General features: G+C 36.5%; 1 protein-coding gene across 3 annotated transcripts in view; it reads right to left on the reverse strand.

Moving 5' to 3' along the window:
* Positions 1–1,357: 1,357 nt before the first annotated feature.
* GRIA3 (glutamate ionotropic receptor AMPA type subunit 3) overlaps positions 1,358–22,446 on the reverse strand; it is a 512,289-nt gene continuing 491,200 nt past the window's right edge. The window contains exons 12-16 of one of the 3 annotated variants that reach the window (XM_069747185.1): positions 20,360–20,558; positions 18,018–18,265; positions 14,176–14,290; positions 6,586–6,833; positions 1,358–4,492 (exon numbers count right to left, since the gene is read on the reverse strand). In XM_069747185.1, coding sequence (XP_069603286.1) covers positions 6,588–6,833; positions 14,176–14,290; positions 18,018–18,265; positions 20,360–20,558 — 808 coding nt within the window. In that variant the 3' untranslated portion in view covers positions 1,358–4,492; positions 6,586–6,587. Of the gene's footprint in view, positions 4,493–6,585; positions 6,834–14,175; positions 14,291–17,008; positions 17,124–18,017; positions 18,266–20,359; positions 20,559–22,446 lie in introns of those variants that run through there. The other 2 variants (XM_069747184.1, XR_011317998.1) reach the window with 2 other exon arrangements.

A 22,446-nucleotide genomic window follows, 5' to 3' on the forward strand; every position in this document is an offset into this window, starting at 1 on the left:
GATTAACAGATTTTTTTTTTAAAGATTATAATTTAGACGATGTAAATAAATCATTGTTAAACATTGGTATAAATGGCAAAGAAGCTCTTTGCAAATTTTTTTTATAAATGATAAAGCGGATATCAACGACTTGGACAACTCCCTCTTAAATTCCTAAGTACTTCAATAAATTAGAAAAAACTTATACTCACCTCCCCCACCTGCACTATTTCAGCAGTGATCTTGGCCCTGGGTCTCATTATTATGTTAAATGAGCACTGCAGTCCATCAGTGACTGCTCATTAGTTGCTGCTGATCAAAATTCCAGAGATCATATGTCTGCTCTGACAAAATAGCAAAGGTAGCAGTCTGTCAGCGTTCACTAATTGACTACAGCACTTGCGTGGCATATGTTTTAGTGAGGAGCGAACGTGCTCAGGTAAGGTCCTATCTGAACACGTTAATGTGCTAACCAAGTTTCTACGGCATGATCGAAAAATGTATTTGAGTTCCCGCTGTTGCATGTATTGTGGCTGTGTAACAGCCGCGAACCATGCAACCGCAGAAACTCGAATATACTTTTTTAGCACGCCGAAGATACGCGGTTAGCCCCCGAGCATGGTTGGATAAGACCTTGTCCGAGCACATTTGCTCATCACTAATAACATTGTCACACAAGCACCGGCAGAATTGGTGCTGACATCGCTAGAATTGTGCTGGTGGAAAAGATTAGTACAAGTTATTTTACCCTGGGGACATTTAAGAAGGGGTTGTCCATGTAATAGATAACCTCTTTAATATGTTTAGGTAAACTATTTTAACATGGGTCCTGCATTAATCTGGCAGAACAGTATTAAGATATAAGGAATTGGGCTGTCTCAGATACAAATCTGCACTTTACACAAGAAATAGCATCGCTTACGTCTATTTCTTGTAATCACAGCTTGGCTTTTGTCAAATTTTATACATTTTTAATTTCTTTGAAAATATATATATATATAAAATAAAATTTAAAAAAAATAAACTTTTTAAAATTGTCTTATTAGGAATACATTATTGAAGAAAGTTAAAGAATCATGCATCTTTAATATATTAATTTGATATTATGCGCTAGGTATCATCAAAATAAAAATGTAACTGAATTTCTAGAGAAAAATTATTTTATCTACTACCAGCTAAATATTCATTTTCCCTTTCTTTGCTTTAAGTTTTATCCTCCAATGATTTTTGTTGTTTGCTTGGGGCTATTTTCCGTTTCAGGCATATAAAGCCTTCAGGAAAGATGTAATAAGTGGAGAAAAGCTGAACAATCATGTCTATTGAGACTGAGAGATGCATGCCTGTGTAACAATGTGATATTTTTAATTAATTTTTTTCTGCATGCAAAAATAAAAAAGTCAGATGTCCTCTTTAAAAAAAATGTATGTTTGTGGGCAAAGGGAGCATAGGAATTTTTTTCATTTAAGTAATAAATAAAAGTATGCCGATGGATATCAATCCCTGCAGCGATAGAGTGTACTGGGCAAAGAATGGGGAAAGTAGGCATTTCTTTTTTGTAGTTAATTTACATTTTGATAGTTAATTTACATTTTGATATAAATATTTAAGTCAGGAAACAAGAAGAAATAATGCTTTAATATATTAATTTTCTTGTGCACATACTTTTTTGTAAGAGTAACAAGGTTTTCTTGGGATTTAAAGAGTAACTTTTCTCTTTGTGGAGAGTAACATGCCTGGCATGCCAGTGTAAGGAGGCTTATAAGCCATGCTATGCTTCTCTGGGAAATTAAATATGCAAATTACCTCTTCCTCTCTGAAGTCCTAGTCAGAAGCTTTTCATATAACCAAATCAGATCTCAGGCTTTGCACTGATGAGAGGTAGCACCCTGAAATACCATGTCTGTTGTGTCATGTGGTAAGACTCATTAAAGGTTCCATATTGACTTTTAGAATTGCTACTTTCAATATTTGGCACTAGAGTTCAATTCCTCTTCCTCTTTGAAGAGGCAATTTGCATATAAGGATCTTTTATGACACAATTGGGCACATTGCTTTATTATGGCCTATTATTTTCCTTACCTCACTTGGGCATCTGAGTTTTAATTTAGTGTAGAATCTGTGAAAAGTGTACCTGTGGACTGTGCTGCCCAATTAGTTTTGCCATTTTTTTTTACAGCAGAGAACCTTTCTCTGTCAAGCAATGGGGCATTTTTGTCTATTTAAAAACTTGTGTAGAATGTTAAACTTTTTTTTCACACTGGTGGCAACTAAGAGCAAAAAATATATTCCGAAGCAATCATTTCACTGTGCTATTTTACTTTATATATAACACTTTGATAGAGCATTTTACCTAGAGCTTAAAGTAATATTGTATTGGATTGCACATTTTACAGAACACACAAGGGTCAAAGCAATTTGAGATCAGGACTGACACATTTTCATCTCATGTCAATGTATCCAGGTTTGCTACTTTAACTCTTGGGATCTTACAGCTCTGCGGCTCAGTACAGTATGTTTTGCGTGGTCTGTATTTTGGCAGGAGCATGTTCTACTGACTGCATATTTGCTTTCAAATTTTGTATACTGTATATGTTTAGGGATTAACATTGGAACCTATTAATTATTATTTTTTTAATTTTACAAGCAATGATTGTTGCCATAGATTTATCATTTGTATTTGGCCAAAACAGTGTTCAGAACTTAAATCATTTTTTTGATATAGCCAATAATGAAACATAAATTATACAATGATGGTAAAATTAGATTTTGAATTATATATGTGAACATCTATTTAGGAATTGTCTGTTAAGTATGTTTTTAGACCAATTAATTTATATGTTCTCTTACCAAAGACCTACATGCTGCACTTCTGTGTTGGCCTAAATATACAAGTATGGGTTCTGTATATTCCCATTTACTACAATTTTATTTCAAAACTTGAACAATTTGGGTATTAAACTGAGAAGACATAAAGAGGATATGTCAATCTATTAGGGTCCATAACCCCTATAGAGTTGCCCTTATCAGATGTCCTTCTATGACCAAACATGGATAAGAGCCCAATTCTGACTTAGAGGGTCATGCTATTGTATAGGATGCTATTAATTTGAATAACAGCTATATAATAATACATTTCTGCCATAGCGGAAATCAATAGTCAAACCTCTCACTTTTTTACTATCTCACTTTCAGGCAGTTGTAGATAGTTGGTTGAATCCCACAAGCTGGCTTACACATTTAAGAGGTTTGCTATGATTAGGTAACCCCTTGAAACATGTTTTTTTTACTTTATAATTTATAAGGAATTTCATGTTCCTGCTTAAGAGGACTAGCATTGTACATTAATAGATACATAGCTAGCATTAACATATCTTTCCTCTATTTGCCATGTTTACCACATTGTGTACCATTATAACAATAGACAACATGATATCTAAATGTAATAAATTTATATACTCAATTTTAGTTCTTATACAAGCTTGATACATAGGTGTCATCTAGTATACCAAATAAAAGTTGTGGAGAGTAATCAAATAACCTCTAATTTGTGTGGCTACTTAGATTTTAGGTATAAAAATATATGTATATATAACCTGAAACAATTGTGGCTGTTTTTTTCATGTACCCCTGAATTCCACATCCATGTATTTGTATGAGAATAGATGATGATTTTTTTTTTACCATATCATGTATACATCTTAGCATTAGGAAGAACCCAAAAGACTCTGTTAGTTACCAGGCTAACAGAATGCTGTTCAGAACATACAACAGCATTACTAACAATAATACGTATAATAAAACACTTGTGAATTTAAAAGTGCATTCACTCTACATATACATTGAAATAAATTTTAGACACATAAACTGCCCTTTTCACAACAGCAACAACTTTTCATGTTTTTAGGGACTGCCATGGGGTCACTATGGTGTCTATCTTTTGCCATTGCTATCCTCTAGTCAGTCTTTCAATAAATAGACCATGTTAATCTAAAGCTTTCATTCCTAATTTATATGACATAGTAGGTCTTATTTACCCAGCAATCTGTGCAGTTTTAGTGAAAGATACATGAACATTACAATGGAGACAAGACAATATGGTACTGAGTGAGTGACTGTATTCGATTAATACAAGAAAGAGTGAATGCACCTTTAAAAATGCATATAGAGCATCTGAGGCTCCGTAGAGTGCTAATAATCGATGGCTTTTAAAGAACTTTACATGAGTACATTTTCTTACACAAGATTCTCGACTTGTGGCCAGTTAAAGTTTTGTTTTTCAAGCAAAGCAATAGCATTTCTGTGATAGTTTGCATTGTTGTGAGACTCAGAATGTTCCATAAGGCACTGAAGGAAAAGAAATCTGTTCTTTCTAGTAAAAGTTCTTTGCACCATCAGCAGTTTGTGTCATTCCCGACACCAAGAAAAGAGTTTATCTGGCTCAGGTGGTCAGGATGTAGGAGGAAGCCTCATTCTCATAATCTCACCTCGTGACTTGGCTCATCTAGATGGTTATCTGCAAAATACCAGGTGCATATATTTTACATTGCGCTCAGAATGCGTGAACATATTTTTGCCATTCGAAGAGACTAAATAAGATGGATTTTTTTGTATTCTTAGAATAAACCAGATTCAAGAGAGAAATTTAAAAGTAAAAAAAACTTTTGACATTTACAGAAGATGCACTTCTTTCCATGGGCGGACATACTGCCTGTTCAACCTGTGCAACCGCACAGGGGCCCAGACCGGGAGGGGGCACCCGACGGGCATACAAAGCAATGAGGTGAATGACAGCCGGCGGCAGTATTACTGCTAACAGGAGAAGCAGGGGGCCCGCTCTGCTGCACGCATGTGATATGACAGTTAAACGGGCCCCCCTCCTCACCTGCTAGCATATATTATGCTGCTGTCCAGCCGGCTGTCACTGCTGTGGTCTGCGGTGAGGTGACGGGTGGCAGACGCTGGACCAGGAAGAGAGGATGGAGGGGGAGGGCCTCTCAGTCACACTGAGTCACTGAAGCTTGCTCAGGACCTGTGATGAGGTCACAGGAGGGGAGGAGTCAGGAGTCACATGATCAGGGGCCTCCGTGTATTGCAGGACTCTGCTGTTCTGTCATGGTGCTAGATGGTAAGCTTATGTGTGGGGTCGGAGTTGTTTATAGTGTGGATGTAGCAGAGCCGTGTGTGTGTGTGTACGAGGTGTATGGAGCAGAGCTGTGTGTGTATGAGGTGTTCAGACCGGAACACATAATAAACTGGAGATGTTCATTGATGTCTGTGTGAATGTGTCCTAGGCATGCTCTTTGATATGTGCAGAGATCATGTGCAGGGAAGGGGAGGAGGTGAACTCTGACCATCACCTATTGTGAATGATGAAGGCCATTTTATCTACGTATCAGTGATTATTTTCATTGCAGTCTTGCCCTTTATGATAATAAGATAATGGCTGAAAAGTGATCTCTACAAAACAGGAAGTATCAGCCTACCTATGCTTAGTAGCTATAGAGAAAACTGCCATAATTATTATAAATATCCTGACATCGGTTTGCACAATATTTTCATTTGCATTAAATATAGTCCTACATTACAGACATTTCAGAAATGGCAAATAAAACTTGATAAAATTAGTAGGTTTGCATACAACTCACCAAAACCTAAAAATTGAAAATCCAAGCTCTGGCAATGGCTTGAATTACAACTTCAGAAAATGAATTGTTGAATTCAAAATGGAAGATAAAAAAATACTATTTTGTTAGTAACTTAATTTAACATTTAAGGTGCATGAAGCACTAGCTTGGTACAGATTACATGTTTTGAGGATATCCGCACTCTTAATCATAGAAAATAATTAAGTTTATGGGCCATTGCTTTGGGTAAGAACATGGACCATTGCTATGAGTAGAACATGGATACAGTGGAAACATGTAAGCTGTAACACGTTAGCTAATATTTCTGAACTGAAGAAATAGTTGTCAATACGTTGTCCAGGATAAGTTATTGATTCAAAGTCCATGTGCAAGAGCAACATTGAAAGTAGATATCAAATCATCTGATGCATTTCAGAATAAAATTTCTTAATCATGGCTTTATTCCAAAATGCATCAGTATTTTGATATCTACTTTTAATGTGTTGATATCTACTTTTAATGTTGTCTTTGCACACAGACTTTGAGTAAAGAATTTATCCTGGATGAGGGAGTGACAGCTTTTTTTTCCAGTTTAGAAATACTAGCTTGTTACAGCTTTCAGTGTTAACTTGTTCTTCAGTTCAGATTTATGTTCATGCCTAATGAGGCTGGAGCACCAGGGATGTTAAGAATACAGTTGTGGTGAGCTGCCCTGTTTGTGAAACTAGTATTTCTGGCATAATCTGGATTTTAAATTATGACACTAATAAAATAGATTTGTTTAGCACCTGATGCTGGACTCAAAATTAATTCTCAGAAATTGCAATTCTTATTGAATAGAACTTTCTGGTGACAATAACGGTAAACTAGACTGGTAATGGCATACAGCCTAACCAAGGCTAAGAACATTCATTGACCCAATGTTCTAGCAATGTAAAGTTTTTACTATATTCCATTAAGAAAAGCTTGTCACAAACCATACCCTTAAATTTTAACGCTTTCTGTTCCGTAGACATTATAACCTTCTCTGTATGTAGCATAATTCTGGGTGCTGGCTGCAGGAGGAGGTTTAAAGTTTTGTGCATTCTTTGTAAGTTTCATTCTTTTTGATTCTGCTCGTGATTTGTAGCAGAATTCTATCAAAGCCACCATCATGGCTAGTCCCAGACCTCCAACGAGGATATAAAACACCCCTGCGACATTACTTAGACTCAGGGCACTGGTCTTGTCCTAAGAAAAATGAACAGCATTGTTAGGTTGACTGAATAGTTTAAAATGGCTTATAGTTTGGATCAAAATCTACCCTAACCCTATATATAAGCGCCATAACTGCTCTACCTTCATACTTTCATTTACAAACATACCAAATATGATAATGAATTCTCATCTCTATATCATTTATAGAAGCACTACTTTTATTCTACTGCATAATTAATTAATATTGCATTAATAATATAATAACTGATGTAAATTATGCATCTTAAAGCATGACAATATATTTTTTTGAAATACAAAATATAGAAATATTTTATGTATTCTGTACTCTACGAGTATTAAAAACTTCATAATTAAATAGCTAGTTAAGTCATATTATAAAAATCCTGAAAAATTCCAACTATCTTACTTAACCATAGGAGCAAAGAAATATATATATATATATATATACAGAAACTCATATTCACCAATTCTGCTACGGCATCTCTAAATTTTAACCATAGATTTGCAATATACCATGGATAGGGATCATTGAAAGTGAACATGAAAAAGTATTTAACGCAAACATGAACCATATTACCGATAAGCTACGGTTAATACAGTACTTGGAATTACTAAGCTATAATCTTTTTCATGCAGATTGAAAACTTAAACAGAAAAATGATAACTGGCATTAATCCGGATGTACCCTAGAAAAGCTAATCCCATAATGCATCTTAAGTCTCCTGAAATGTATTCATTTACTGCTTTACTGCCTTTTACAATGTAAACTAAAATATAGAGAAATATCAACATTAGCTTTTAAATAAAGTATCTGAGAATACGTTAATTAAATCACTACACAAATGATCTGAATCGAATGAATGAATTTTAGGTCATTCGAATAGCATTTTAGTAATAATTTTGAGATGTTGGCCATATATTACTGTTGTATTAGCAGGAAATATTCCAGTCAAGTGTACTGACTAATTTCAACAACAGCAAGGTAAGTGAATACACAACATGTATGAATGCTGATGGAGTGAGCTACTGACAGTGTCAAATACAAAGGTACTAATTAAAAAAACAAACACGAACCCTAAACGTTTCTCAACTGTAATGTTTTAATGGAAAAATGTGGTGCAATATAATAGTGATATTATAAAAATATTTAACCTTCTGCTGCATTTTAAACCTAATCAAAGGGAAAAAAGATAAAATTAAATTTTTGGGGGAAAATATTTTTATCTTTTTAAATTTTTTAAACATATTGTCTTTTAAAGGATAGGAGTAATTTTATACATGGAAGATGATCTGAGTGGTAGTATGTCAAGACTATCATTACAAGTTGTAAGTCAAGATCTTTAGAAAGCATATGTATCCTGCATCTCTTTAACACAATGGGGTAGATTTACTACAATATTATCAACTGATCTGTAAAAAAAAATCCTCAATGATATTTTGAGTATTTTCCCTGTGTAATGTGTGCAGAACTGCAAGGCCACATTTTGACAATGATTGAATATTCTATTGTTTGAGGCTACACTTTGGCATTTGAAGAAAATGCTTTAGTGATATTTAGCATTTGGAACTGTTAGCATTAGAATATTTTCGCTTGATATTACATGGTTTATTGAGCTAATGGATAGAAACAAGGCTAAGTCACACTTACCAACTCATTATGTGTATAAATCTACTTTTACATGTATCTAGTTATGTAAATTAACTGGTTACATAAATTGAAAGAGGTTAAGGGTCTTTTATAACTGTGCAGGAAACCTTACAAAATTAATTAAAATAATTGGTTCAACACAATTCCCTGATATGCTGTGTGCTTTATTAATTAACCTTTTTTTTTTACTAATAAACCATGTAATTATATCATAAATTTGTAATAAAACAATACGTGAAATAAATTATTAGGCGCCGGGATTCTCTCTCTGCACTGCAGTGGATGCTGTTCAGCAAAGATGTCGGTCTTGGCATCTTGCTCAGATCCAGCCTGTGAGCATGTTTACCACTGCCTTCCCAGGTTCGCTTTGGTAACCAATAATAGACCGCGATCACTCCTGAGACTAAGTCCAGGTTTCACTCTACTGAGCATGCTCGTGGGACGACTTCTCGTTGGTGGTCGTCCGTCACATGCTCAGATCCTGTTTCGGCTCCGGATTGGCTAGTGAACAAGGTCCTGTTAGATTGACAGAAACTAAAAAAGTATCTTTGGCGCTCACGTCGGTGCGCTAAGATCATTTATGTTTGGTGTGTGTGAGGAACCTAACAGTAGTTTGGACTCGGCTGTATGTGCTCTGGGCAGGCTCAGTGCCTTTAGAATTCTGTCCCCTCCGTAGAAGAGTTCTGTGAGTGCTTGGAGTCTACCACCTGTTCCCTTGCCCCAGTGCGGCTTGCATACTCCAGTGAAGTTAACAGGGTACGCGTTTAGCGCCATATTTCTCTGCGGCTGTGTGGCAATAAACACAGTTCCTTTTCCGTCGCTGTGTGCAATTGGCACAGCCACGTGCTTCTCCTCTGACTGACATTAACTCAGTGCGAGCCACTTATGCTCGCTGCTAGTATTCGCCATTGTCTCCTAGCTGCAGTTTGCCATCTCTGCACTGTGGACCCCAGGTGGCGAACGCACTTTATTTTCATATTTACTTAGTGCGTTCCACCAACCCTTACATCCATACTCCAGCAAATATGGCATTTGATGCACAGAGTAAGAGATGAAAGATCAGCACTATTCAGATGGCATACCTTAAGTTGTGATCAGTGGATACTTGCTAGCAGATTACCAACACCATGACTTAGAGGTGCTCAGCCCGAAGGAAGACATGGAGCCGGGGAGCCTGATTCCTACAGGACAACAGCCGTTTTGCTTCCAATTGACGCTTCAACGGGTACCTGCACCCGTTGAAGTGTCATTTGTATGCGAAATGACCACTTGTCCCATAGGAATCCCACTTCCCAGCTTCATGTCTTAATCATGAGTTCAAGGAATAAAGTTCACAAAAGAAATTTACTTTTACCAGAGTGCTATCTACTTTTCTCTTACCGTCTGCAAACATGGCATTTGCTTGGCATGTATTCACATTCCTCGTGCCTATTTAGTATTGTCCACTTTTTGCGATAACATGGGTAGAAAAATGGGCAATCAATTTTCATCAATCTGAATAGCTAAAGATTTGTTTTTGCAGAGGATAGGAGATGAATTGCAAATCACTGGAGATATGACCAATGACCTGAAGAATATTGCATTGCAGAATTCTGAAAGAAAATGGAGGTCAAGTATGCACGCCTCCACTAAATTCATTGTTTATGAGATTATCAGAAAAAGGCAAGTACAGTGCTTGACTATTCCAGCAGTCAAAGAGATATAATGAATGGAACCAAGGTGTGCATGCTCAACTTCTTCTCCATTTGGGCAGGGCTCTGCAGAGCTTTAATCTCTAGATTGAAGGGCAATTCAGGGATTGGATCCCCAGGAATCAGCAAGTTATTCCCGATCCTATGGATAGAAGATAGCTTTGAATCACAGAGAATATTCCAAATATTTGGCTGCCTTCTTCCAAAAACAATCCAAAACATATCCACAAGTTGTGTGTGGCATTGCAGCTCAGTCCCATTAACTTTATTAGAATTGTAGTCAGGTGTGGCATTGTTTAAAAAAAACCCTTTGAAAAATGTTTTAATTAGAGAGGAACAGGCAAAATTCCAATTCTAATTGACTGTTGCTACAGATATTCCTGAAAAATTAAGCAAGAGCATAATAAACTTAAGATGTAAAAATTTTTTAAAAACCATTATACTAACCTTACTACTCACCCATTTGGCCTCTAAGTTCCTCACATCATTTCTCCAGTCCTCATCACATCTTAAGATCGCTGCCATGAGCACAGAGTCCCCAGACCTCTGCACATTTGGCCAGGAATTCCAGCTTTGATGAGATTTGGAATAGTTCTGCTCAAACATGCAGAAGGTCATGACATCCTAATGTTATGTCGAATGCCGTGAGCTAGTGTGCGCATGTGCAGAGTTTCATCCGAGCTGCAATCTTGGCCTGCAGGCAGAGAACTGGGAATTCAGCGGTCATGGTGTCAGGAGATGCTATGAGACAGGAACAGAAAACAGTGAGGAGTGGGGGTCTGGAGAGTATAAGTATACTTTTTTTTTTACATTTTTATAACCTTTTAATGTTCTATTATTGCTTTGCAAAATGTTAACCAGCAGCTTTCATTTTGCTCAATCCACATGGAAGGGAATTATACAAAAAAATCTGCAGTTGGGCAAATGCTAAATTTTGTCAAATTCGAGAATTCAATTCCACCTGAATACATTTGCTCTTATTTAGTTTCAATCCATTTTTACCTTTTTGAAAAACCTAAGATTGAGCTTTGATATTAGACATAACTGATGGACAAGGTAGGTGTTGTTTTTGGTGAAATGGTATAGGTCACGATACAGGTACTACCCTATAACTACCAAGGCTTGTGGGCCTAGCACTGGCTCTCTATATGGTGTGTATAAAGGATGTAAATATGGGGAGAAAACACCAATATAACGGGATGGCTAAAGTTTGTGTAAAATACACTACATATACCTACTCACTGTGCCCTGGAACCAACGGATGTATAATATATAAGTCTCCATCATGCCCATAAAAATGTAGCACACATATATAAAGTAAGGCCCAGAGAACTTAGAAGGCTATAAACATCCAGGATGACCGCTGGAACCATGCTCATAAAACATGGAGTAAACCAGGTGAATAAAAAACAGTAGCCATACCCGAAAGCACTAATCCCGGCACCAGGAGGCCAACCAGGGGTGCGCCCCTGATGAAGGAGCCACGGCTCCGAAACGCGCGTCGGGTAGACATGTCGGCCGCGCATCTGGCATACACCCGCTAACCGCCCAGGACCAGGTAATAGAGATTGTACTATGTTATCTGTTTTTATACACATGGGTGCTTTTGCACCTCCCTGGTTGACCTCCTGGTGCCGGGATTAGTGCTTTCGGGTATGGCTATTGTTTTTTATTCACCTGGTTTACTGGTTTACTCCATGTTTCATGAGCATGGTTCCAGCGGTCATCCTGGACGTTTATAGCCTTCTAAGTTCTCTGGGCCTTACTTTATATATGTGTGCTACATTTTTATGGGCATGATGGAGACTTATATATTATACATCCGTTGGTTCCAGGGCACAGTGAGTAGGTATATGTAGTGTATTTTACACAAACTTTAGCCATCCCGTTATATTGGTGTTTTCTTCCCATATTTACATCCTTTATACACACCATATAGAGAGCCAGTGCTAGGCCCACACGCCTTGGTAGTTATAGGGTAGTACCTGTATAGTGACCTATACCATTTCCCCATATTTGTTCTATTTATGTCATAGTACTTTTTACATGTGTATTTAATAAAGAGTTTTTTATTTGATTATAGTTACCTTTTTTGGTCGTCTCTTTTGTGGTTTCCACATCCTTTCTGTATTATACAGCTACGACTGGTACGGTAAATAGTCCGGCAAGTGAGCAACAGTGAGTGTTTATATCCATTTTACTCACGTGATGTTGCCCTTTAGTACCACCATTTGGATACTAATAACCAGAAGCTACAACTTAAAATGGTAGGCCATTATAACTCTTTGTTGTGCAGCTATACTTTTTCTGCCCATTTAGCGTGGAATTGCAGTGGAAATAAAATTCTATTCAAAATTAATATTGATTAATGGTTCTCTGTTATATACTATTTCCTGTTGATGCATAGAATGAAATTAGAACTATGAAACAATTGAATCAAATTCTGTCCTCTCTGAGCATCATGCATTAGTTATAGGCACATTGATATCATGAGCATGTCTGTTATGCAGAAATATGCTGTAGTTTTGGCCAAACCTACATTTTATTTATTGTATAGTGTTGTTGAGTCAGGAGTCTGGTATATTCAAGATTTTCATCTTTTCCTGGCTCATACATCGCTTTCTCACTATTACTGTTCATAGATCAGGGACCCTGTAGCACTCAGAGGGGGCAGCAAGAAGTAGGTAATAAGTTCCCAATAAAAAAGAAGTGTTTTTAATTTGTGATAAATGCCCTGTAGCGTAATATTTTGGTTGAGCAAATAACATTTAAGTAAAATATAAGGAAATTGTATGAAATTTTATTCAGGCTATGATACAGGTTTTTTTTCAAAAAAGTCTGACAAATTGTCTATTGTTCCCATTTTTTAAAGCTAAACAGTTTTTTTTGTACATATTGTACGTTTTTCCTGGATATAGATATGGGAGGCGTAAAACCTCCTTGCTTGAGCATGTCGCATGTTATGGTCGTATCCGAATGTAAGAAAAATGTGCATGCTTGACCTCACAGATTCCATCATAGTACAAGAAGAATATGCATCTGGTGGACCCCTTTATTTGTCATGCTGTTGGTGCATTATCAGTCCAATTTTTGAGGTTAGAATTCTATGGGGCCATAACAATCATATTGGCAGTTGTTCCATCCTGATCGTTGATCGTCAGCTTGGAACACAGTCCAGTAAATGATTGCAGATTGACTTGAATATAGTTGATTGGTACTCGATTAACAGCCTGAAATTCGCCTGAGTAAATGCACCAAAATTTGCCAATTCATCATAACCTTTGAACATTTTCTCTGGAATAAAAATAATCCTAATAGTGACTAGATAAGATAAAATAAAGAAAATAAGGTGAAATCTGATGTAAATTAAATCAATTAAATAGTTTGAGTCCTTGAACATGGATCAGTCAACTTCAGTAATTCTACCCCATTGTAGAAAATGTGCAATATCAGGAAATATGATTGTGTATGGGCTACATCAGTGATCCCCAACTCCAGGCCTCGAGGGCCGCCAACAGTGCAGGTTTTCAGGATTTCCTTAGTATTGCACAGGGGTTGGAATCATCACCTGTGCAGATGATCACATTACCACCGATGCAATACTAAAGAAATCCTGAAAACCTGCACTGTTGGCGGCCCTCGAGGCCTGGAGTTGGGGACCCCTGGGCTAGATAATTGTAGTGCAACCATTTACATTTATGAAACAACTCTATACTCCATTTTACTTACTGTTACCCTGTAGATGTGTTCATTGTAATACCCTGTTATTTGCAAAGCTTTGTCTGCTGGATGTAATTGATGATTCTAGATTCAGAATATTAAGATCTGGGATCATAGCGGATTAGTAAATCTTCCCCATTGAGTGTAAAGAGATGACACTGCGCTTCTTGTTTTATCAGTGGTTAATGGCTTATTACTATTGTTGGACTGTGCTTTAAAAAAAAGAAAACTGTGTGCATGAAGGGTGAGTCAGAATGGGACTTCTAATCAATTCAAAAGACCTTCTGCGACTGACCTTACTTCCGGAGTCCTTGGCTCCACATTCACCCTTATCGTACCACCATTTGTTTTTCAGCTTGTCTAAGATGCCTTGTTCACTGAGTTTCAATACTGCAAGGTTTACTGGAGTTCTTCACGTGGGAAATAACATAAATAACATTATATTATGTTATTTTATGTTATTCAATCTTATAACTATTTTTATGCTATACAAAGCGATAAAGCAGGGACCCTGGACACATAGATCTTGAACTGCAGGTAACCTGAATATCACCTTAGTTTTAACACTACAAGTGACACTAAATTACCAGGTCCTGCCTATATCGCTTTGAGTAATCGGCACACACTGTTAAAGGAATAACAGTAACAAAGTAGAAATTGGCACCGTACGTGGGGTGCTGTGGTTTAGTATTAAGTAACTTTTCAGAATTAATGCATGGATTAGCCAAGATACCTTTTCCACTGAGACATGTATAGTAAATTAATACTAATTGAATAATAATTATCTGCATTATTGTTCTGTAATCAAACATGTCACTATCCTTGAACACCCTGCAGCTTATTATTTTGAAGGTACACTCATATAATTGGATGCATCAAAGTATATCTCACTTTTTAAAATGTTTTCTAAATCTGTCTCAAAAGGCTTGTACAGTATTAGAAAAAGAAAGGCTGTTTTCTTCCAAAACCAGCAACACACTTGTTGAAATATTGCATGATTTTGTAGATCGATCACACTAATTTTAATGGCAGAGAGCTGCAATACTAGGCATAATCCATTGACAGATGTGTCAATGTTGCTGGCAGAAAGCAACCATTTTTTTAATGCTATAAAACCTCTTTAAACAAGCTTTCTAGGCATAAAGGCACCTCAATATAATTGACCGTGCCTGTTATTTCTGCTTAACTCTACATGGCCCCTTGGTTTTCCTAGCTGGAGGAGGTTCTGGGTGTTAGACTGCCACTTAGCACACTTTTCTGCCCTATTTAAAGGTTTGCTCATCAATATATAGTCCTGCAACAGCCTTTATAGACAGTGGCTGCTTTACATGAATATCAGGTCTTTATTCCCAGTACAAACTCCTCAGTGCTCTCAAAACATCCATAAACTGTGCAGTGCATGTGTGTAAGTTAAAGGATGGTCCTGCAGCGAAAGAACTCGAGATCTCAGCTGAGAAACTGGCTTTAAACTTACTTCAAAGTTATCAACATTTTCATGATGCCTAAAACCATGGGCAGTATGAGAACCCCAAGAAACTACCTCATTAGAGAGACTTGGGTTTTATCCTTTAATGCTGTAGTTCAAAAAAATGCATTGGGCATTGGAAGAAGAGTCTACGATGTAGCTTTTCCAGGTGAGCTCGATTTGATTGAGAGGTCTCTTTCTATATGTGTTCAAAAACTACGGGAGTCGGAACCAATTTATCAAAACTTTAACACAACAGAAGTGCAAACGTGTAGTAAAAGCTTTGAAGATTTGTAACATTTTTGTGCAACGTGAAGTTGCTCAAAAATTGAGGTTTTTGGCGTTTTCATGCAACTTTAGTTTAACTGTACTTAAATGGGTGGAGCTAAGGTGGAGTCCCGGTGACATGGCCCCCTGTCATAGTCATCAAATCTGTCACTATTTTCTACTGGAGTAGCATTTTTGGTGCAGCACATAAAGGCGCGCACCACTTACTAGAGAGGCCAAATTTATTAAGTGGTGTGCACTTCCTAATGAATCCAGCACTGTGTACTTGGTGTAGAGCGATTTTGCGCTAGGCCAGTCTTGATTAATCAGCCTGTATCATTTTTCTGAGACTCTGCAAGCACTACAGATAAAAACACAGATCTCTTTAATAGGGGAGCATGTTGAAATAATAATTATAATCTTCATCTAGCGACATTACTTTTAGATAATAATAATCATCGCTTTTTTTATTTATATAGCACCAACTTATTCCTCCGAAATTTACAATTCAAAGGGTTCATGAGCAAATTTTGGCAAGCGTGTACTGATTGTAGTTTCCTTTACACTACTTTCATTACTTTTGTAGAAAGAACTCATGATGAATGAAGCAGTAGCTTGCTTGACTCCTTCACTATAAAAACAAAATTGTAGCCATGAGCCACGCCACATCCTCACAAGACTGATGTATCCTAATTGAACAGGTCTGTGCAAAAGCATCAATCACCACTAGAGTTCTCCTATTCAGTGGTATTAAAACCAATGTTTTTTTAAATGACATTGTAACTTGCAGACTCTAATAAAGCTATACTACTTAAAGTGGCATTATATTGTGCTTGGCCACTTAAATCTGTTCTGGGCATCAGTCACTGTCAGGACTGGTGTGTATATACTTGCCAATGAAAGAAGAGTAATAGTATAAACTTCAGGCAATTGCAATTGCAACTTATTTTGTTATGTCCTGGCCTTATATGTTGTCTAGGAACAGGGGTGCTCCCTCATTGCCTGATGCTTCAGTGTGATGCCATTTTGAAGTGAGAGACTTATTGCCAAATTGTATCCAGATTCATAAGGGTTTGCGTCTTAACCAGAAACCATTGTCAATAAATGAGTATGATCCAGATAAAGCAACACCTTGACCCTCATCAAGATGCTGAAGAGTGTGTTGCATAAAGGATTTTATGTAATCAACCAATGTCTGAGTGGAAAAGGCATCGATAGATATTGACCAACCATTCTTACGAGTGTAAATTCCAGAGCTACTCCGAGTATAACATATATCCAATCCAATGGGGTTAATGCTTCCTTAACAATTAGCCTTTTTTTGATTTTACCGAAATAACAGTCTTGCCGATTACTCTTGACTAAGGTACCCGATTGTGGTGACATTGAGGCTGACCTTGGAGTCACCTCCCCCGCTGCCGCATTCTCCTTTGTCGTACCACCATTTGTTTTTCAATTTGTCCAAGAGTCCTTGCTCATTCAGTTTTAATACTGCCAGGTTAACAGCATTTCTTGAAACGATAAAACATAACTTGTAAGAAAATGTACAAAAGGCTTTTAGGAATAGAGTTGTGCGAAAGTCTTTAAATATTCTCTGAAAAAAAATTTCTAAGTAAATTTGCCTTAACTAAAAATGTTTGGTTTCTTAAAATAAAGCAACCAACAATCATATATTATATGCAATATTTTCGCCAGATTATGGTGAAATATCAAAATATTCTCCAATATAGTCTTTCTATGCAATTTATGACAAAGTGATTTAGGTAGATAAACATAAGTGTCCAGTCTTCTGCTAATCCTTAGATATATCCATACTTTCTGTAAGTATGTTTTATGTAAGTAGATTGGTCCTGAATTTCACAAAATTCAGCGAAAAATCGCACATCTCTACTAAGGAATTGTAATATGTAAAAAAAGGAGCACAAGAGGACAAATTGTCTAGGGTTTCACATAAAGCTATAAAGTTAACAATACCAAATACTAGTCTAAATATAATAAGGTGGTTTGTGCTATGGAAGGGGAATAGTATACATAGTATACATTTAAAAAAAATGCAGGATGGGGGAGGGGTGGAATTGTTTAGGGTAATAAACACAACACCACATCATGCAAATAACATTGAGCATATGGTAATTAAAATGTGGCTTTTACCTTTTAAATTGAAAAAGCCATTTGGTTTAAAAAAAAAAATAAAAAAAAATATAATGAACAGAATGACAACACACAAATAAATAAATAAATAAATAAATAAAAAGAAAAAATTAAATCATACCATTTACCATCCTGCCATGTTAAAAGTAAATCATGTTACCTTAAACATTCACAAGAAAGTAAAAAACAACACAACACATCAGGGAAGGTGGAATACTATAACAACACAGATATTGTTATATTATTCCACCCACCTTAATGCTGAGCCTTTTGGAGTTGCCACGCCATATCCTTTGGAATCCAGGTTGCCTCCAACTTTCATGGTGTCACATGGCTTCCTCTGCTCGATGTATTCATTCATTGTGGATTCCAGGAGAAAGGCAAACTTTCCTTTAGACTTCCGAACACGTGCGACTCCATCATCAGTTGTTTTCGTAAACACAGAAGGCTCTGCTGATTTCATGTATGACCACATCTTCTCATAGACTGCTATCTTTGATCTCTGCAAAGAATATATTAAGTCATTCATCAGTCATGGAAAGTAATTTCGTAGCAACTAATTTTCATTTTACAATGTATATATATATATATATATATATAGAAATGTGTGCACTAATGAAAACTTTTCAAAGTTACATAATCATATACCAAATGAATTTCAAATGACCTTTTGAACACATTAAATTGTGTTGTATGAAAGAAGCTACCATCTACTGGATTTGTTCCTACCATTAATTCATCTCTTATATAATTGGAACCCTTTTAGATGGAAAATTGTTTCTTTCTGGTAAAATATGAGCAAGAAAAGATATGAACTGCCATCACGCCTCAGCTGGTGGCATGGGATTCATTTGCCAGTTGATTGTCATACCACAGTCTAAGGAGTGTCTTACTGGACATAATTCATCCAATGCGTTTTGAATAAAAACAATCTCCTTCATCAGAGATCCCTATATAACAGATCCTTATTTATGGTAGGAACAACACTATTGGATGGTAGCTTCTTTCATACAATACATTTTAATGTGTTCACAAGGTTATTTGAAATTGATTTGGTATTTGATTATTCAGCTTTGAAAAGTTTCTATCAGCGCACTCATATCTGTAGAGATTTATTTTCATATATTTCTGAATGCATAGGCTGCCGATGCTTTTTGTGAGAGTGGCTCTAATACATTCAAGCGGAAGCGCTAGTGTTTCATACATTGGAGTAAAAAATAGAGAAATGGATCTTTGCTATACTGCCGAGGACACCAATGGATATTACTGGTGTTTAGGTGGAAGTATCCATGAGGCAATATAGGTGAATAGCATTTCTTTTTCATACATAGCTCAGTGATTTTATATTGTGAAAAAATGAGAAAGAAACAACCACAAAGGCATTGCTGTTAGAAATGTGCATGCCATATGTTGTCATGTATGTTATCATTTTACACATTTACAAAACTAGCTTTCAAATTTGGAGAAGGCAGTCAGATCTTTTCTAGTGAGCTTTAAGAAGTTATATTTAAAAACTATGGCCAGAACATACAATACAAAAAGATCAGGGCACATTTACTGTTGTGAGTTTGCCTTGACGCTGGTGAAAAATGCTCCAATTGTTGGTGAATTTTAGTGCAAATTGTCACATTTAGTTACAGACCTATTTAATAGGTGTTCATTTGACAAGGGGTGTGGTTTTACAGGAGGGCCTGGATCATGAAATAGATGTGGCTTAATATGCACCATGTGACAAAATGTTATTCACAAAAAAATAGTCTAACAAATTAAGCCTCATTCACTCTTGTGATGGTGCATTAATGTTGGTGAAAAAAGATCCCATTATTAATGTTATTTCTGCAAATTCTCACATTTAGTTGCAAACCTATTTATAATGTATTCGCTTGAAAAAGCGTGTGATTTTGCAGTAGAGAGCAGTAGCCAGAAATGGGAGTGACATAAGATGCACCATGTACCAAAATTTAGACACAAAAAGAGTCTAAAAGTAAGTCAACCAGATGGGTACAAGGTTAGGTAAAATTGTCAAAATATGCAAAATGTATTGTCTGGCATGAGCCACTGCGAAACTTTTCAGGTGGTCTTGTCTAAATTTACTCTGTGTATGTATTCGATAGCATTAGTAATTCTGACCCGCTGTAGTATACCTTGAACAAAGATGGGATCCCATTTGTCTGGTCCTAATCTTACACAAGACATAAGACTGTGAAACTTTTGCATGAGTAATTTTAAATTGGGATTTTAACAGTGTCTCAAAAGAGCTTCACCAGTCAAACATCTGGATCCACATGTAGTTCATATCGTGTAAATGTAGGTTTTTTTCAGATTATGGCAACACATTTTTGGTTGAGAAATATCAACACCATGATCTTCAAATGTTAAGATTTTGTGTAGAATTAGCAGAGCAAATTATGATTTTTTGCGATGTATACATGAATGCAAATACATGCCTGTTACAGAAGAACTAAAGAAACACCCTTAGAATAATTTTAAGCACAGAAGTTGTAATCACATACAGTGCATGCAATTCCGATTTATATAGTTTGTGTGGCTACACGGAGAGAACAAACTGTATTTCCATAAAAAACACATAACATACCCTAAAAAATTCTTTGGTAGATCCAGAATCCAAAGTGCCATAAGCTATTTCTGTTTGTTTAGCCAGATCTTCTGCACTCTCAATGGGTGACACCATTCTTTCCACTGTAAGGAAAGCAGCTAAGTTGGCAGTATAGGAGGAGATTATAATCAAAGTGAAGAACCACCATACTCCTCCAACTATTCGCCCAGAGAGAGATCTGCAAGAGAAAAGAGATTAAATGTTTATCCAGATAATCCAGATAAGTTGCTCTAGTTGATGAGCACTTATATAGTAGTGGCAGATGTTTGAATAGTAGAGACATACAGCTGTCCACAAATCTATTTTTTGTCCTCACTGCAAAAACTAGGAAAAATGTTAATGTGTACTGACCTTCTTTTTTTACAGAAGCTCTATGTAACACACTATAAGGTATTAATATTATCTGCTACAGCAAAATTGCTCATTCAAAATAGTATTTCATGAATTCCTATGATATAAATCAGTTAAAATGTCAAACATAAGGAAAAGTTTTAAAATTGCAGACTACAGTCCTGCTCACTGTTATTGGCACCCTTTCATTTTTTTATAGACTGTATAATATCTTCAGAAATGAATGGAAATGTACCAAAGTTATACCTTCAGGATTTTTTAATTAGTGGTCCAAAGTAATGCAACAATAAAACATTGTTTTTCAACGTACATGTTGGAAATTCAAAGAAGAAACAGAAACAGCAATAAAGGCACCCCTAATTAATTATTGGTTGCACACCCTTTGGCATTGATGACAGCCTCCAAATGTAGCTTTTAGCCATCATAAAGTGTCTTGCACTTCGCAACTGATATTTTCTCCCATTCTTCCTTTGCAATTTGATCAAGATCATGAATGTTTGCAGGGTTATTTTTCCCAATGGCAGATTTTAGCTCACCCCTAAGATTTTCAATGGGATTGAGGTCAGGATTCATTGCTGGCCATTTTACAACAGTCCATCTTTTCTTTTTCAACCATTCCTGTGTACTTTTGGATGTGTGCTTTGGGTCATTGGCTTGCTGAAGAACCCGTGATCTTCCACTCCAACCATGTTTTCTTACACTGGGTATGACATTTCGCTCTAAAATCTCTTGATAATTCTCTGATGTCAGGATTCCTGTGATATGGTCAAGGTCTCCAGTACTAGACATAGCAAAGCCACCCCACAGCATTTTGGATCCTCCATCATGCTTAACTGTTGGTAGGGTGTTCTTTTCCTAAGAAGCTTCATTATGCTGTCTGTAAGCAAACTGTTGCTTTGCATTGCCAAAAAGTTCTATTTTTGTTTCATCTGTCCACAGAACATTTTCCCAGAAGGATTGTGGTTTGTCAAGTAACTCTTGGGCAAAGGACAATCATTACTTCGTATGTCTTTTCTTTTTCAATGGTTTCTTCCTTGGCCTTTGCCCATAAAGCTCTGCTTGGTTTAGTGTGCTGTGTATGGTACTTGTTGAAACCATGACCCAAGACTGTTCCAGGTTGGCCTTCAGATTTTTGGATATTTGATTGTGTTTTTTCCACCATTCGCACCAAATTTCAAAGGGGAATGTCAATTTTCCTCTTTCTCCCACATCCAGGGAGATTCTTGATAGTTTCATCTTGGCAAACTTCTTAATAACATTGTGCTCTGTTGAAACTAGGATAACAAGGTCTTCATATATTGCCTTATACCCTTTGGAAGTCTTGTGTTTGCTAATAATAACAGTTCTGATGTCCTCAGACAGCTTCTTTGTCATGACCAATGTGACAAAGGAACAGGGCTGACCATGTGGCTTTTTAAAACACAGAAGTCATCATTCATTGGCTTATTCATGTCACATGGGCACTGACAATTAATCACAGGTGATTCTCATTTGTGATTTACCACAGGCAAGTCAAAATGCGTTTCCATGCAAATTTTATGCAAAGGGTGCCAATGGCAGTCAATGTCACAGCAAGCGTTACGATTTTCTATTTTTCCCTCCCATTGTTTTTTGTTGTAATTTTTTGTTTAGCATTTGCTCTTTTGTATTTAACACGAGTGTTCTATGTAAAAAACTATTTCATTTTTTTCAGGAGATATTCCACATTACGTACT

Source organism: Ranitomeya imitator, chromosome 2, assembly GCF_032444005.1.
Source record: "Ranitomeya imitator isolate aRanImi1 chromosome 2, aRanImi1.pri, whole genome shotgun sequence".
Lineage (NCBI taxonomy): Eukaryota > Metazoa > Chordata > Amphibia > Anura > Dendrobatidae > Ranitomeya > Ranitomeya imitator.